An 18,454-nucleotide genomic window follows, 5' to 3' on the forward strand; every position below is an offset into this window, starting at 1 on the left:
TGGTATATTCACAGATACTACAGGGATCACATCGGACACTCCAGTCTGTGGTATATTCACAGATACTACAGGGATCACATCGGACACTCCAGCCTGTGGTACAATCACAGATACTAGAGGGATCACATCGGACACTCCAGCCTGTGGTACAATCACAGATACTACAGGGATCACATCGGACACTCCAGCCTGTGGTATAATCACAGATACTACAGGGATCACATCGGACACTCCAGCCTGTGGTATATTCACAGATACTACAGGGATCACATCGGACACTCCAGCCTGTGGTATATTCACAGATACTACAGGGATCACATCGGACACTCCAGCCTGTGGTATATTCACAGATACTACAGGGATCACATCGGACACTCCAGCCTGTGGTATATTCACAGATACTACAGGGATCACATCGGACACTCCAGCCTGTGGTATATTCACAGATACTACAGGGATCACATCGGACACTCCAGCCTGTGGTATAATCACAGATACTACAGGGATCACATCGGACACTCCAGCCTGTGGTATATTCACAGATACTACAGGGATCACATCGGACACTCCAGCCTGTGGTATATTCACAGATACTACAGGGATCACATCGGACACTCCAGCCTGTGGTATATTCACAGATACTACAGGGATCACATCGGACACTCCAGCCTGTGGTATATTCACAGATACTACAGGGATCACATCCGACACTCCAGCCTGTGGTATATTCACAGATACTACAGGGATCACATCGGACACTCCAGCCTGTGGTATATTCACAGATACTACAGGGATCACATCGGACACTCCAGCCTGTGGTACAATCACAGATACTACAGGGATCACATCGGACACTCCAGTCTGTGGTATATTCACAGATACTACAGGGATCACATCGGACACTCCAGCCTGTGGTACAATCACAGATACTACAGGGATCACATCGGACACTCCAGCCTGTGGTATATTCACAGATACTACAGGGATCACATCGGACACTCCAGCCTGTGGTATATTCACAGATACTACAGGGATCACATCGGACACTCCAGCCTGTGGTATATTCACAGATACTACAGGGATCACATCGGACACTCCAGCCTGTGGTATATTCACAGATAATACAGGGATCACATCGGACACTCCAGCCTGTGGTATATTCACAGATACTACAGGGATCACATCGGACACTCCAGCCTGTGGTATATTCACAGATACTACAGGGATCACATCGGACACTCCAGCCTGTGCTATAATCACAGATACTACAGGGATCACATCGGACACTCCAGCCTGTGGTATAATCACAGATACTACAGGGATCACATCGGACACTCCAGCCTGTGGTATATTCACAGATACTACAGGGATCACATCGGACACTCCAGCCTGTGGTATAATCACAGATACTACAGGGATCACATCGGACACTCCAGCCTGTGATATATTCACAGATACTACAGGGATCACATCGGACACTCCAGCCTGTGGTATATTCACAGATACTACAGGGATCACATCGGACACTCCAGTCTGTGGTATATTCACAGATACTACAGGGATCACATCGGACACTCCAGCCTGTGGTATATTCACAGATACTACAGGGATCACATCGGACACTCCAGCCTGTGGTATATTCACAGATACTACAGGGATCACATCGGACACTCCAGCCTGTGGTATATTCACAGATAATACAGGGATCACATCGGACACTCCAGCCTGTGGTATATTCACAGATACTACAGGGATCACATCGGACACTCCAGTCTGTGGTATATTCACAGATACTACAGGGATCACATCGGACACTCCAGCCTGTGGTATATTCACAGATACTACAGGGATCACATCGGACACTCCAGCCTGTGGTATATTCACAGATAATACAGGGATCACATCGGACACTCCAGCCTGTGGTATATTCACAGATACTACAGGGATCACATCGGACACTCCAGCCTGTGGTATATTCACAGATACTACAGGGATCACATCAGACGCTCCAGCCTGTGGTACAATCACAGATACTACAGGGATCACATCGGACACTCCAGCCTGTGGTATATTCACAGATAATACAGGGATCACATCGGACACTCCAGCCTGTGGTATATTCAAGATACTACGGGGATCACATCGGACACTCCAGCCTGTGGTATATTCACAGATACTACGGGGATCACATCGGACACTCCAGCCTGTGGTATATTCACAGATACTACAGGGATCACATCGGACACTCCAGCCTGTGGTATATTCACAGATACTACAGGGATCACATCGGACACTCCAGTCTGTGGTATATTCACAGATACTACAGGGATCACATCGGACACTCCAGCCTGTGGTATATTCACAGATACTACAGGGATCACATCGGACACTCCAGCCTGTGGTACAATCACAGATACTACAGGGATCACATCGGACACTCCAGCCTGTGGTATATTCACAGATACTACAGGGATCACATCGGACACTCCAGCCTGTGGTATATTCACAGATACTACAGGGATCACATCGGACACTCCAGCCTGTGGTACAATCACAGATACTACAGGGATCACATCGGACACTCCAGCCTGTGGTATATTCACAGATACTACAGGGATCACATCGGACACTCCAGCTGGACTGCAGAACAGGAAGGGTGATTGGTGAGTGTATTTTCCTCTCGTCACTAATGTCAATGTGCGTATAAAACTCTCGAAACCTATTTTAGAATCACACCACCTTTTCACTCACATTAGCGAATCGTGGAATATATATCTGAGGGTCATTTAGATTGGAAAACTGATACCGAGAAAAAACAAATAGAAACAAATTTCAGGGTAATCAAGCTACACGTGGTGTCCAAAAAAAAAACTGCAATGCATGTTTGAATAGTCTTACCTTCATAATGCAGCCAACAAAATGAGATGAAACACTGACTTTGCTCTTCACCAAGTTTTTCCTGAACTTAGAGAAGTGTCCATCAGCAACCACAGTCAGTGGGCAACAGAGTTCCTGTGTTTCGAAAAATACTGTTGGTTAGTTATGTCTCAGGACCACACTTTAGGAAGGATGTCAAGGCCTTATAGATGGTGCAGAGGAGATTTACCAGAATGGTGCCAGGGATGAGAGACTTCATTTATGTGGAGAGACTGGAGAAGCTGGGATTGTTTGCCTGAGAGCAGAGAAGGTCAAGGGGAGATTTGATAGAGGTGTTCAAAATTATAAGGGGTTTTGATAGGGTAAATAAGGAGAAACTGTTTCCAGTGGCAGAAGGGTCGCTAACCAGAGGACACAGGTTTAAGGTAATTGGCAAAAGAAACAGAGGCAAGATGAAGAGAATTTTTTCATGCAGTGAGTTGTAATGATCTGGAATGCACTGCCTGAAAGGGTAGTGGAAGCAGATTCAATAATAACTTTCAAAAGAGAATCGGATAAACACTTGAAAGGGAAAAATTTGCAGGGCCACGTCGAAAGGGCAGGGGAGTGGGACTAATTGGATGGCTCTTTCAAAGAGCCGGCACAGGCACGATGGGCCGAATGGCCTTCTTCTGTGCTGTATCATTCCATGATTCTATGTTTCTATATGCGAAGCTCCCAAGGGGATGAGATGTCAAGTTTCAGGGCTACAGGCTTGTGATTAGAAAATAATACTAATTACTTATGTTTAAATATGTGAAGATTCAAAGAAGATAAAGTGCCGAGGGTCAGGGCTACAGGCTTGGTATCATTTTCACATCCCTCTGATGCTTAGGGGGGATTCAGAACACATCAGGGATCAAACCTGGGATCTTCCTAGCCTGAAAGACTGAGTATCACACCATGAGGTCCATTTACTCATTGAAATATTAGGGGAGCTCATCCCTAATTTTTGAACTACCTGTTTTTTTATATATATATTTATAAAAATGGATATTCCAGAAGTTTTTTTATACTTGGATCAGGATTTGGTATTTAAATGTTGTGCTTGGATCGGAGATTATGAACAAGACGAGAACATTTTAAGTGGGTCTGATGCATTGCAATTCTGTGCTTGAGTGCGATTTACGCAGTTTAAGGCATGTCGTAGAAGTATGTTTACTTCAACACCTTTTGAGTGCTGTTTCTTGGGCCTGTCTTGGCTGCAGAAAAATTAAAGTCAGCTGGGTAAGAATCCCGTGATGAAATTCTTAATTGCACTCCAGAGAGTTTGAGGTAATTCCTCGACTGACAATCCAAGGTGTTTTGTTGAAATTAAATGGGGGGAGTTTTAATCCCCCAGGACGGGTGGGAGAGGGGCGGGGTTAAAAATTTTAAAATGGGAATCCCGACCCCAGCCCACCTCCAACTTCCAGTTTTAACGGAGGCGGGTTGTCGGGGGGGGGGGGGCGACTAACCTGCGGAAGCGGGTCCATAATTTAATCGATCAGGGGGTCCGGAGAGATCGGCCTCAAATTTTAGCTCTGTTTTAAATATAATGGTTGCAGGCCAGGTTTCCCGGAGGGCCAGGATGAGCAGGAGTGCGTTCCCTGGTCCCTCAAACAAACCTGTTTCCCACTCCAACCGATCGGCGACCTCACCCCCACCCCCAAATTGACTGATCTCACCAGCCCAGCTGTCCGATCTTTCTGCCCCCACCCCCCAACCCACCTCTCCGGGCTCCCTCCACCCGATGCCCCCCCAACCGACCGATCTCTCAAGCCCACCTGTCCGGATCCTGACCGATCTTTCTGCACCCCCCCACCCAACCCACTTTTCCGGGCTCCCTCCACCCGATGCCCCCTCCCCGTCGACCGATCTCTCCGCCACCCCCCCCCCCCCACTCCGGGCCCCTTTTCCCTCTGATGTCCCCCCCCACCCACCCAACTCCTGACTGATCTCGCCCTCCCGCCCCCTACCCACCACTCTGATGTCCCCCCCGATCGATCTCCCCGGGCCCCCGCCCCCGATGTCTCCCCCCACCCACGATCTCCCTCCTCTCCGCTACAGCTTGCCGCCTCGCCGTAAATATCGGGGCCAATATCTCAATCCGTGAATCGGGAGATTAACTCAGCACTTTTAAGAACCTTATTTTGTGTACCACTGATAATACTGATCAGTCCGAGCAGATTTGAGACCATTGCAGAGTAAACTGATGAACTGAGTCAGGTTTCTGATCATCTGGCCTATCTGGGGTAGAAATTTGTTTTCGGGCCCAGCCTGGAGGCCGAGGCCAGCCCAAACTGGGGCCTCAATAACATTTTATGCTCGAGTTGCCGGTGCTCCACATTGTAGGTTATAAATGAAGGGCCACTTGGCCTTCCTGGCAGCGGCCTGAAGGTTAAGTCCCCGAAGGAAGGTTGGAGGCGGGGGGAACGGAGAGACAACTGTGGGGAGTGGGGGGTCCCTGCTTCTCCTGGCTCCACGAGAACGTTTTTACAAAAAAAAATACTTTTAAAAGCTACCTATCGTTGGGTGGCCGAAGCAGCCCCAGAACCTTCTCCGCTCATCGGGAATACATTTTCCACAGGGGTCTTTCAACGGGCGTTAGGCTCCGAATTAACATATTCAAGGGGCTTAACTTCTATGTTAGGTGGCCACCCGAGACGCCTAAAAATTGAGCCTGATGAATTCAGCAATGGCCCGGACGCGTGCGCAGATTGGGCACTGGCTGTCCCACTGATCAATCTGTCAGCGTTGCGCCCATTTGACGCCCAAAAGACGGGTGCAATGCATCCTAATTTCTACCCCACTGAATTGCTATTTTTGCTTAGAACTGTAAAAACAAATTATTTGGCTCTTGTGTTTAGTACTTCTGCCCACTGCGTAGTATTGCACAACCGGGCTGCAGGCTTAACTGTAAAGTGTCATTTCAGATTGAACAACTTACAAACCTTTACATCTCCACTTTCTTTTTCTTTGTACTGGACTCCTGTAACTTTACCATCTTCTTCCAATAAGTGCGTCACTGTACCTTCGATGAACCTTACACTGCAAAACAGCCATTGGGAAGTTAGCTTGCTGTTTTTTAGCCAAGTCTCACCACAATAAATTAAAATTTTTGCATTCCTGCATGAAATTTTGAAGCTGCTATGGATTATCTTTAGGATATTCTCAGGATCTATTAACATTGTATTTAATCATGTCTGCTGCCATGGCACATTCAAACTTAGCGCTTATCTTGCATGAAAACAGCAAGTGTGAAAGTTTTTTTTTTAAGTGATTGGATTAATGATCAGCAGAATAATTAGAATAACATTTGTAGACATTCTGAACCTATTGATGGTTCTACATGCTATTACAACCAAGGAATGCTTACTTGGGTTCTGCCATTGCTGCACTTCTGAGACCCATGATGAATCGGCCATGGTGAAACGCTGCCCCACACTGCACTTGACTGTTTTGATCCAGAGGGTAAGGGATTTCCACCTCTGTCTTGCTTTCCATATCGTGTATGACATAACCGTGTACAATATGGGCATCAAGATCTTCGACGGTATCTGTTGGAGGAGAAAGCGGAGCAACGTACAGAAGATGTAGAGCATTCGAAAGAAGAATGACTAGAATGATTCCAAAACGTAAAACTTTTAATTATAAAGGTTACTTTTCTCCCCCCCCCCCCCCCCCCACTGGAGAAGAGGATTGAGAAGCAACATGATTCAAGTCTTCAAAATGATGCAGCCGCAAAGGACAACATCGTTTTTTGGGCTAAAATTGTGCTTGTGGAACTGGAGGACATAGGTTCGAGATAGTCACGTCTCACGTGAGGCTTGAGTTTTTGTAGATTTTCTTCAGCACAGAGTGAGCGATTAATGTGTGAATATTAAAGTTAGTATAAAAAGAAATTGGTTGATCATCTGGCAGGAAGTGGGATTGAATGTACTAGGCATAGATTTAACCACAGGTGATTAGTTTATGGAACATTTACTATATGTTGTTCAATACATGGCAAGAATATTTGGAAGAAGTTTGTTGCTTTTGCTTTTTAAATCAACTTCCTCAGAAATTCTGGATAGAGTCAGGTAGAAGCAATGCCAGTGAAGTGTGACCTGGTGCAATGGGGGGGAGGGGGGCGCAGGGGTGGGGGCAGGGGTGAAGGGCTGGCTGGCCTTTTCTTTTTCCACGGTTTCTTAAGTTCTTTTATTTCAACCCAAGTCTAGCAACCTGTGCATTTTCTGAGTGTGTTTACATTTTTTGAATTTGCTTTATTTTATTAGAAATTAAAATAACAAAAGATTGTGGGCTAGCAATGCACTGAGCCTACGTACTTTTACTTAAATCGTCCTATATTGTACAGAATATAATGGTGCCGGAAATCCGTGGAGGGAGGACACATCTTGACTCCAGTATCAAGGTGCACTCGTCCAAGACCTCTTCCACTGACCCTGATAATGTTTGTGGGGTCAGGGGGAGGCCCCTTCACTTAACTGACAATGGCCACTGCCCACACCACCGGGGGTACTTCTAGGGTGCCCACCCACCAAAGAGACGAGCTGTGGTAGTCGGGGGTGGGGGTAGGGTGGGGTTCAGTGTCTGGTTCCCCCTCCCCCGGAATTACATTTCAGGTGCCCCCTTTCTAAGGGGGCCGGTTTTAAATATTTATATATTTAAAATTGCACGTCTTTGGGGGTCCAGGCCATGATCCCAGCGTGGATCCCCAGGCGATTTACCTCATCTACATTGTGTCCCTCTGAGGACTGGAGAAACAGGAACTTCCTTTGTAGAAAGTCTCTGGGGGGAAATAAAATTGGATAGGGCCTATTATTGGGCGCAGGTAGCGCGATCCGCTATTACCCCGTGCCCAATGGCCCCTGCGGAGGCAGGACGAGACTTTTGTCAGGCCTGAGGACTTACCTTCAAGCAGCGTTCCAAATCAGCGTTGACACGAGGATTTGATGCAATTCACACTTTCCACCAGCAGGGGGAGCCCCAATCTCTTAAAGGCAGGCTGTTTCTTAAAAATCTCTTAAAGGTAGCTGGTACCTGTTATTTGCTGAAAATAACAGTCTGCTGTCTGCACGGAGTCTGAACGGAGGTCAGACATCGCACATGCAAAACACAGATGCAGCTCCCATCCCTATGTTTACAAACTGATGAGTTATGTTAAAACATTGAATAAAGGTTGCGCACTACTAAATCCCACATCCTCCAATCTGCATGCCAATCCTCACCAATCTGCTGATCTGAGTTGGTACCAGGTCTGCAACAGGGCGTGCACCAAGGTTCTCTGCTGATGCACCAGAAGCCTTGGTGCAAGAGGTGGACAGAAGGAGGGACATCCTATATCCGCAGTGGTGGGGGGGGGGGGGGGTGGGGGGGTGGTGGGCCAAGAGGCCCTCCAGACATATACCCAAAAGGCAGTGGGGGGCAGCGGGGGGTGAAGTCAATGCCAGGCACACAGCATCATGAACATGGATGCAGTGCAGGAAGAAGTTCAATGCTTTGACATGAGTGGTCAAGGTGAGTGCGGTCAAATGTCAAGTGGCATCTCCTACCAACTGCACCACACACTACACCCCCCCATCACCAACATACCAACAAACTCTTTCCATCAGTACTCAACTCTTCCAATCAGATGCTTCCTCTCACCCTTACACACGACCACTGTTGCGAGCCGCCCACCCACAACTCACAGGCCACACACACTGGAAGCTATTTAACCATGACAGGCACATCACCCAGACACACATCCCACTTTCTTGCAGGAGAAGGTGGCTCATATCAGGAGGCAGCAAGTGGCAATAGCATTTAGCCCCTCGAGCCTGTTCTGCCATTTAATGAGATCATGGTGAACCTGTGACCTAACTCCATATACCCGCCTTAGCCCCATATCTCTTAATACCCTTGGTTCACAGAAATCCATCAATCTCAGATTTAACATTCACAATTGAGCTAGCATCAGCTGCCGTTTGCAGAAGAGTGTTCCAAACTTCTACCACTCTTTGCGTGTAGAAGCATTTCCTAACTTCACTCCTGCACGTCCTGGCTCTAAATGTTAGGCTATGTCCCTTAGTCCTAGTATTCAAGTATAAGAGACCTCCAAAAACAGTTACAAATGTAGCGGCAGCCAGAAGCAATAATCCACCACTAACCTGTAAATCCTGCATGGTCCCTTTAAATAGCGCTGGTGGGGTTCAGATGGTCGGGGTTAAGGCTGTGCGTTGAGTTGAGCGTTAAGTCCCAAAATGGTGTCCATCACTTTAAATCAGCGTTGCACAGATTGTATCCGTTTTCTCCTCTTTACATGCTTCCATCGTTTGGTATTTGCGCATGCGCTAATTCCTATACCAAGATGGCGTCCGGCGCACGTCACGCTGGAAATGTGCATACGCAGCCAAGACACCATCTTGGATATTGGAGAGCCTTGTAGCGCCCAATTTAGCACCCGCTGTCCCCCCAACCACAACTCCTCTTAGGCCAATGGCCTGGTTTGAGGTGGCGGAGGCTCAGCCCCCAAATGGCCATTGTGGAATCCTCAATGTAAGGCTGGGACCTGGCATGCCTGGGTTCTAGCCTAATTTGCTGCCTTTCTGGTACACTCCCGCTGAGGTTACAGCAGGAAGATTCTGGATGGACTGCTAGTATTAGAGTCCAACGTTTCTGACAGGTTTTCCTCAAAAAGCAATGGTAGGGTTGACGAATTTACACTATCCAGAATATTTGACTGCAGTTGAAAATATTTAATAAATTCTTCTACGTTAGGTGTCCCACAAACTTCCAAGATCTCTGCGCTCCTCCAATTCTGGCCTCTTGCGCATCCCCGATTTTAATCGCTCCACCAATGGCGGGTGTGCCTTCAGTTGCCTAGGCTCAAAGTTCTGGATACGCTCCCTAAACCTCTTCGCCCCTCCACCTCTCGCTGCTCCTTTAAGACGCTCCTTAAAACCTACCTCTTCGACCAAACTTTTGGTCACCTGTCCTAATATCTCTTTATGTGGCTCGGTGTCAAATTTTGTTTGAAAATCGCTCCTTGAAATGTTTTACTACGTTAAAGGCACTATATAAATGCAAGTTGTTGTTGTGTCTTCCTTGGGACTTATGATTTAATATTAAGAATAGCTTCACGTTATTATTTGTGTATTATGGTCAGTTAAATAACTGATGTGTCAGGAAGTACTTCTGGACTTTGTTTGAATTTAATTGGATTTCAAGTTTTCAGCAGGCTACATATTAAGGAAGGGATGTGAAATTTTAATATTGTAGTTTTTTTAAATTGAAATAGAAAATATATTGGCCCAGAATTTGCTGGAGCCAGGCATATCGTGGCATGCCCTGTGAGTTGGATTTTTTTCCTCACCCTTCAGCTCCAATTATTTTTGCGGCACAAATTGCTGAAAGTGTGAATTGGTAATGGCGCAGAGAGGTCAAAGGGCATCTGGGATCTTGGTGAACAACGGGACCAACAGTTTATCTCCTTAACTGAGGAGATTTAAGGATAAAGAAACAGAGGAACGACGGTGAAGGAAATAGGGTGAATTAGAGTCAAATTAGATAGATAGAGAAATAAGGAGGGAAAGATGGGACAGAAAAGAAAAGTAAGAAAAAAAATAAAACATTTAAAATTTTAAAAACTTCTAGGAACAATTTACTACCTGCAGGAGTGAGACTCCACAGTTTCGGTTGTTCCCTTTCTGGGCGATATTGCAAGAACGTAAATCTTGTCATTGAAAGGATCCTTACGTTGTTAAATACCAGCCCTAACTTCCTGCGGCGAGTTTAGTTCTTATTTATTGCGCAAATCCAGCCGTATTTTCTTGAAACTCATGGGGAGGTTGGGGATGAGGTCCCGTTTTCGTGAGGCTAACGGTGGAGCGACACAAACCGACCAGTAATTTGTGGCGATTCCCAACTCAGGGCGTCTCTCTTCCTCGTCACAAATTGCTGTTTTTTTTTAACGCACTAGTAACGGCGTGAACTCACCGTTATTTTCCCAGAATATTCTCTTTATTTTTAATCTTGAATAAGGGAGAATTTAGTCATCAAAATAAATCGTTTGAAAATATTTTTTAAAATTTACTCTGAAAGTAATGTGAATTCGAAATGCATGATAGGGCAAGCAATTTGTTCCATGACTTTTGCCTGCGTTGCTGTTGATCTGACCATTAGGAGGTGTGCAAGAGTGAAACATATTGATTCACCCTTTAACTTTCTCCCTTTCCCTATAGGGAAGTATAACCTTCCCTGGTAGTTTAAGGACCCACATGGCCTATCAAGCAGCATCTCATTACAATGACTGCTGTATCATCAGACAACTTGAGAAACTGAAAGGTGCTAAAATTCTGGATCCGACTGTCGCTCCGCTTTATTGTGGTATTCACTATTAGAATGTTCCAAAATATAATCCTAGAAATTACTGCTAGCAGACAAATGCTTAAGAAATTCATATGATATTCCTTTGCCCTCTGTTTTAGTGGAGGTGTTAATCCACTCGAAATAAACAGGTTAATGCCTTTGATAAAGTAGCGGACAGAGAAATGTCATAAGAATCCATTGAGTGTTCATCCAATATCGGCAATGGTAGTTTCCATACATTTTGCAAAAGACATGACAGAGCTGGTCACTGATGGCAGCCTGGTGTATGTTGGCCCTAGAATTCTGTGTGTGGGAGGGGGGGGGTGCGGAGGGGGTCCTCCCGCCATAACTTCAGCAGGAGATGGATGGAATCCCCCGAGAAAGAGCTTGTTTCTCCGGGTGGTTCCACCAATCCCCTACTGAAGTTACAGCGGGAGCTCGGGAGAACGGCCGTGGAATTTCCAGGTCTAGCTCATTTTTCACTGGAGAAACACAAACTACAAGGGGATATGATTAAGGTCTTTAAAATTATCAAGGGAACAGATTGTATTCTAGGAGATTGTTCTAGATTGGGGATTTTAGGAATAGGGGGCACAGTCTAAAAATTAGAGCCAGACCTTTCAGGAGTGAGATAAGAAAACACTTCTACACACAAAGGGTGGTAGAAGTTTGGAACTCTCTTCCGCAAACGGCAATTGATACTAGCTCAACTGCTAAATTTAACTGAGATCGATAGCTTTTTGGCAACCAAAGGTATTAAGGGATATGGGCCAAAGGCAGGTATATGGAGTTGGATCACAGATCAGCCATGATCTCATCAAATGGCGGAGCAGGCACGAGGGGCTGAATGGCCTACTCCTGTTCCTATGTTCGGGTGGATAGGTTATTTGAGCTGGATAGAGAAAGGAGGATCAAGGAGCATCAGGCCAAAATAGAGTGAGTAGAGTAGGGAATCTGCTTCCAGCCTTCAAAAGGAAGCTGGACAAGTTCCTGCACGTGGGAGACTTCTCAGGATACAGAAGGTAGGTGGGGCCAGCAGTGACGTATTAACAGTTACTGCAGTCTCCTGCAGCTTGCTTAATTGCCTTTGAGGGTAAAGATGGATTTCCCAGAGATTCCACCCCCCCCCCCCCCCGCAAAATGAGGTTCCGGCTTTTTTTTTCCTTTTTGTCTCTCCTAGGAGATTGCGTGACCTGCACCATGTCTGGATGGACCAGCTGGTATTTTCATTTTGTCTTTTTTCATACGTTTGTAAAAAAAAAAGCATGAATGCTGGAAATCTGCAACAAAACTGGAAGAAGACGGAAATGCAGAGCAGGTCAATTAGCAGCTGAGAGAAAGATAGGTTAATGTTTTGCTTCTAACGCTTCACGAGAATTAATGTTAACCTCCCTTTTTCCTTCACGTGCAGATGAACCTGCCCTGCACTTCGAGCATTTTACTTTATTTTAAATTTTTGCAGCACCTTAAATGTCTTGATTTTTAAATAGGTAAAGAATATTCAGTGTTCAAAGCATTACTCTTTTCTGGTTGAAATGTTCAATTGTCTATTGGTTTGGTTTTATTAATTTCCGTTCCATGTTAACGTAACTAGTTAGTTCTTCTGAGTGCCATTTTTTTTTATACCTTCAAGACCAAGTGCTTCCAATGCACGATATCCCCCAGGCTGTAACAACTCTCCGACAATTCTGTCTGGTTCCTTCAGGTCTCTCTCGATCACTGTCACATTCCTTCCGTCCCTTGCAAGGACGGCAGCCATTGCAGAGCCAAGGACCCCAGAGCCCACAATGATGACCTCTGGATCATAGTGGGAAGAAATCCTAGTGCTTGGAGCGTTTTCCGTCTGAACAGACTCCGAAAAACTGACTTTCCTTTTCTTCTGCTGCATCGGGACAGAAGGAATGAGAAATCTTCAGCCTTCTTATTTACTGGTCTCGAAATTACACAGGGTGTTCTCCTGATCTCCCACCGTACCTTCGGCTGTAGGATTGGCAGAAACCCCTGAGAAATGGCGTAAAGGCTGAAAATGGCCATTTACCTCTTTTCTCTAGGGGTTTCATCAAAGTTATGGCGGGAAGTCGGGAGAAGCCCTGTGACATATTTCACGATTGGATCATTCACAGAAGTTGACACAACTACAACAACAACTTGCATTTATATAATGCCTTTAACGTAGTAAAACGTCCCTTAAAATAAAGTGTTAGTGTTTGCTTCTCCAATGCCATCGCCATCAAAGTCATGGCCAAGAATAGAGACTGTCCATGTGGGGAATTATAAGTGTTGCCTACCATTCTGTGATCCAGTGTGTTGGTAAAACAATCTGCTGCCCCATCATTCCATGTTGTCCCTTTTACACTGTTTCCTAGAACAGTGGCATCACATCTAGTTGTAGCTATACCTATATTCCATTAGTCTTCAAAGAGCATTTTCCACTCTTTGGCAGATACCAGTGTCCAGGTAAGATTGGAAACTATGCAGTGCGGGTCAAAAACTTACCGGTCATTCTGCGGCCCTGTGCACTGCTATTTCACCCTCATTATCCCTCTGTACCTCTAAAAAAATCCTCGATACTGTTAAAATTCAATGGGGCCCCCCCAACAATTCAGTTCATAAACACAGTGTGGAACTGAGCACTAAGGAGCAGGAAGATCCCAGGTTCAACCTACTGCCTGTGCTAAATTAACTGATCTCGACTGGAGCAACGATAAGTAATATCTCAGTGCCCTTAGTGTCCTGCTAGTAAGTACATGTGTATACAAATCAAGTGAGGATAGGATTAGGCTCAACTGTGATTCCCCCCCATCATTAAGTTTTTTTTTGCCGCTGGCACTCACTTTCTAGGCTCTCACTCTGAAGAATAACTACTTGGCCAAGGTATGGTCGAATGCACTCACATCTAGCATGAGTCAACAACTTAAGAGGAAGAGAGAAATTTGGAGAGAGGTTAAAAAAAAAATCAATATTTGATACTGCCAACTCTTAACACCTATTTAGAATACCCTTTATATTTCAAAGCTGGTAGCAAAAGTGCTGGGGCTGTGTGTGGCTGGGTTAAACTCTCTGCATTGCAGCTTGCCATTATCGTGTACGTAAGCTGAAATGTGTTGTTGCACACAATGCTGCTGATTCCTATCACCGTACGAGAAGCATTTAAATCTGTGCTGTACTCCATTTTGTGTATATTGAAATGTGGACTAAGGTGTGTACTTATTACATTCTGCACGAGGATGTGATCATCTCATTCCCATGAGCTATTCGCTGTGCAATGTATAAAATGACAAAATGTTTTGGTGACGTTTACCGCCCTGATAGATGATTCTACTGGATGGATATCAGCCCACAAGAACCTTATCTAAAAGTTGTCCCCTTCTAAATAAATAATTCATCTGCCAATTATTTTTAAGGCTTTAATGTCATTGCTGTGTTTTTGAGCACAACAGTCAAAATCCTTGCTAGCAGTTTCATATTTGGAAATAACCCCTCCATTGATGCCAGAGTCTTCTGCTGTCTCGGCCTTACTCTCTGGAACTCTCTCCTTAAAACCCTCCACCTGTCCCTCTGCCTTTTAAAAATCTGCTCAAATCCCATCCCTTTGACCAAGATTTCTGTCAATCCAAATAATCTCCTCCTTCTTGTTTGGGTATCTGTTTCCCCTCATTCATTCATTTGTGAAGTGCCTTGGGACATTTTTACATTAAAAGTGCTACATAAATGCAAATTGTTGTTATTGTTTTAGTCTATTTTGGAACACAATTTTATAATTCAACATAAACATGAAATTAAATATATACAACACTGCATAAAAATAATCTGTTAATGTTTATCTAGGCATCATGGGCTTGCCCCTTACTCCACACTGAACTGTAACTGCAGAAATGATTTCACTTACTATATAAGGTCTCACAACTGCTGGCTATGAATGACAATTAATAATTAATAAGGCAGCAGTAATTTTTTTTTAAATGATGTTTTTGTTAGAAGAGTTTGTGCCTGTTATCAATTTTATTCTGAATAAAGAAAACCAGTATTCTGGTAATTAAAAAAATTAAGTCTCATTTAAGCATTTGTACCTTTAGACAGATCAACCCACAACATTGTTTATCTCGGTATTTTGATCTAAGATTCATTACCCCCGTGCTATGATTATAGGTTGTTAATACGAGTTTTTAATGATTTGGTCCAAACGTTATTCTATTTTTCAAATGGTTCTTCGAATTTTAACAATGTCACCATTCTGCCTTAACCCAGTTCCATATTCAAACAGTACACCGGAGAGGGCAAAACAAGTAAATTGCCCAGCTCGGAGAAGCCTATTAATGTTTGAGTTACTCTGTCAACTCGACGTTTCAGGACGTAGGAAAAAAAAATAAGTTTCAAAAACAAGATCAAAAGGTTTTACTGCACCATTAAATTAAAAGCTCGTTTTAGTCGGAGTTTCACAAACATATTTAGCACTCGCCAATAACATCAGGAGACAAATAGTAATAATAAACAAATGAATAATAACAATCTCACATTGATGATAATGCCGGTTCCCCCCCCCCTCCCCTTCTCTTCTAATCAACACTGGACATACCTGCTTTGCTTTGCCTTGCTCGGTGTCACTGGATGCTGCGTCGGTGTCTGCGGGTCCGCTGAAGAGCGAGCTTGCCAGCGGCAGGGCTGAGATGAGCTGGGAGATGAGCCCCAGGTTGGAAGGTTGCTCCTTGCCTTTCCCTTGTCCGTATCGGTACCGATAGGACAGGATTAACCCTAGGGAGAAAAAGACCAGGAGCGCCCCCAGCACCTCCTTGTTGGCGTAGCTCATGCTCAGCAAGCCATCGCACTTTTTATAGACATAAGTAAAAGTCGCAATTCCCAGGAAAGTCCACATTTTTTTTTTAAAAAAAAAAGTTTTCTCTCCCCACACCCCAACACCCACCAAATTTAATCGAGCGTCAGTAAATTTTTCCAAGAAGTCCTGACAGTATTTACCCTTATTTGAATGAAACCTTACAGCATAAATATAGAATTAAATTGTGTGTGTGTGGGGGGTTTTTTTTTGGACTAATTTCTTGGCACATTCCTTCATTTAGATCTTCACACACACACAAAAAAAAATGTTCTCGTTTATTTTTTTTTCTCCCTCTTTTAACAATCTTCACCCAGCTTATCCTCGATTGATCACTGTGGAGAGGGAAAAAAAAAGAGAGAAAGAGTTTGAAACATCATTCAAATAGGCAACAATGTCATTTCAATTCTGGTCAACGCAATTCAAAAATAAACACCTGAACTCTGCTAAATGCAAGTAAGAGTTAACAATCTCTAGTTTATAATTTATCTTTATCCCTCTGCATATTCAGTGATTATTATTTTTTTTTTAAAAATTGTAATTTAACCTGCCAGGTTCAATATACCAACATCACGATGATGCTGAAGACATTTTTTTTTAAGTAATAATTTCCAGTAACCTACTCTTAAGTTTGCTGCAATTTTCCCAGGAATGTTATTTTTCCCACCCCCCGAAGGTGGAAGGCACTGTGGCCCGGGTGCTGATGCGGTGATGGGGATACAGGTGGTGGGGAGCAGACCCTGTCCCTCTCTCTCTCTCTCTCTCTCTCCGGCTGCTATTTAATATTATGTAAATCAGCCCGCTGAGTGACAGCCCCGGCGGCGGCTCGGCCCCGCCCACTCCCACGCCCAGCACCAATAGCGGCACGGCCTTTCGGTGAGCCGAGCTCACACTACCTGGAGGTCGGCCAATAGGGAGCCGTCGGAAGGGAGAACGGCTTCTCCCGTCGCCTAGCATGATGTGACGTCACAATGAGGCGGGCGGTGCCGGCGGCGGCATCAGGCCCCGCCTCCTGGAGCGTCAGTGCCAGGCCGGATAGTCAGTTGGAAGCCCGGAGAGTGACTGGCCACGTTGAATGCAGAGGCAGGGAGGCACACGCGGTGCATGCAATGGCAGGGAGAGGGGAGGGTGGCACACGCGGTGCATGCAATGGCAGGGAGAGGGGAGGGTGGCAGACACGGTGCATGCAATGGCAGGGAGAGGGGAGGGTGGCAGACACGGTGCATGCAATGGCAGGGAGAGGGGAGGGTGGCAGACACGGTGCATGCAATGGCAGGGAGAGGGGAGGGTGGCAGACACGGTGCATGCAATGGCAGGGAGAGGGGAGGGTGGCAGACACGGTGCATGCAATGGCAGGGAGAGGGGAGGGTGGCAGACACGGTGCATGCAATGGCAGGGAGAGGGGAGGGTGGCACACTGCATGCAATGGCAGGGGGAGGGTGGCACACACAGCGCATGCAATGGCAGGGAGAGGGGAGGGTGGCACACTGCATGCAATGGCAGGGGGAGGGTGGCACACACAGTGCATGCAATGGCAGGGAGAGGGGAGGGTGGCACACAGTGCATGCAATGGCAGGAAGAGGGGAGGGTGGCAGACACGGTGCATGCAATGGCAGGGAGAGGGGAGGGTGGCAGACACGGTGCATGCAATGGCAGGGAGAGGAGGATGGCACACACGGTGCATGCAATGGCAGGGAGAGGGGAGGGTGGCACACACAGTGCATGCAATGGCAGGGGGAGGGTGGCACACACAGTGCATGCAATGGCAGGGAGAGGAGGATGGCACACACGGTGCATGCAATGGCAGGGAGAGGGGAGGGTGGCACACACCGTGCATGCAATGGCAGGGAGAGGGGAGGGTGGCAGACACGGTGCATGCAATGGCAGGAAGAGGGGAGGGTGGCACACAGTGCATGCAATGGCAGGAAGAGGAGAGGGTGGCGCACACTGCATGCAATGGCAGGAAGAGGGGAGGGTGGCACACACGGTGCATACAATGGCAGGAAGAGGGGAGGGTGGCACACAGTGCATGCAATGGCAGGAAGAGGGGAGGGTGGCAGACACGGTGCATGCAATGGCAGGAAGAGGGGAGGGTAGCACACAGTGCATGCAATGGCAGGAAGAGAGGAGGGTGGCAGACGGTGCATGCAATGGCAGGGAGAGGAGGATGGCACACACAGCGCATGCAATGCAGGAAGAGGGGAGGGTGGCAGACGGTGCATGCAATGGCAGGGAGAGGAGGATGGCACACACAGCGCATGCAATGCAGGAAGAGGGGAGGGTGGCAGACGGTGCATGCAATGGCAGGGAGAGGAGGATGGCACACACAGCGCATGCAATGGCAGGAAGAGGGGAGGGTGGCAGACACGGTGCATG

General features: G+C 46.2%; 1 protein-coding gene across 1 annotated transcript in view; it reads right to left on the reverse strand.

Annotated features, from left to right (window-relative positions):
• Positions 1–16,841, reverse strand: part of sqlea (squalene epoxidase a) — a 32,886-nt gene extending 16,045 nt beyond the window's left edge. The window contains exons 1-6 of the mRNA XM_067976739.1: positions 16,702–16,841; positions 15,824–16,413; positions 12,874–13,129; positions 6,275–6,455; positions 5,850–5,946; positions 2,899–3,012 (exon numbers count right to left, since the gene is read on the reverse strand). Of these exons, the coding sequence (XP_067832840.1) occupies positions 2,899–3,012; positions 5,850–5,946; positions 6,275–6,455; positions 12,874–13,129; positions 15,824–16,120 (945 nt within the window). The 5' untranslated portion in view covers positions 16,121–16,413; positions 16,702–16,841. The remainder of the gene's footprint in view (positions 1–2,898; positions 3,013–5,849; positions 5,947–6,274; positions 6,456–12,873; positions 13,130–15,823; positions 16,414–16,701) is intronic.
• Between the last annotated feature and the right edge of the window lie 1,613 nt (positions 16,842–18,454).

The sequence above is a fragment of the Heptranchias perlo genome, chromosome 3 (genome assembly GCF_035084215.1).
Source record: "Heptranchias perlo isolate sHepPer1 chromosome 3, sHepPer1.hap1, whole genome shotgun sequence".
NCBI classification, from domain to species: Eukaryota; Metazoa; Chordata; class Chondrichthyes; order Hexanchiformes; family Hexanchidae; genus Heptranchias; species Heptranchias perlo.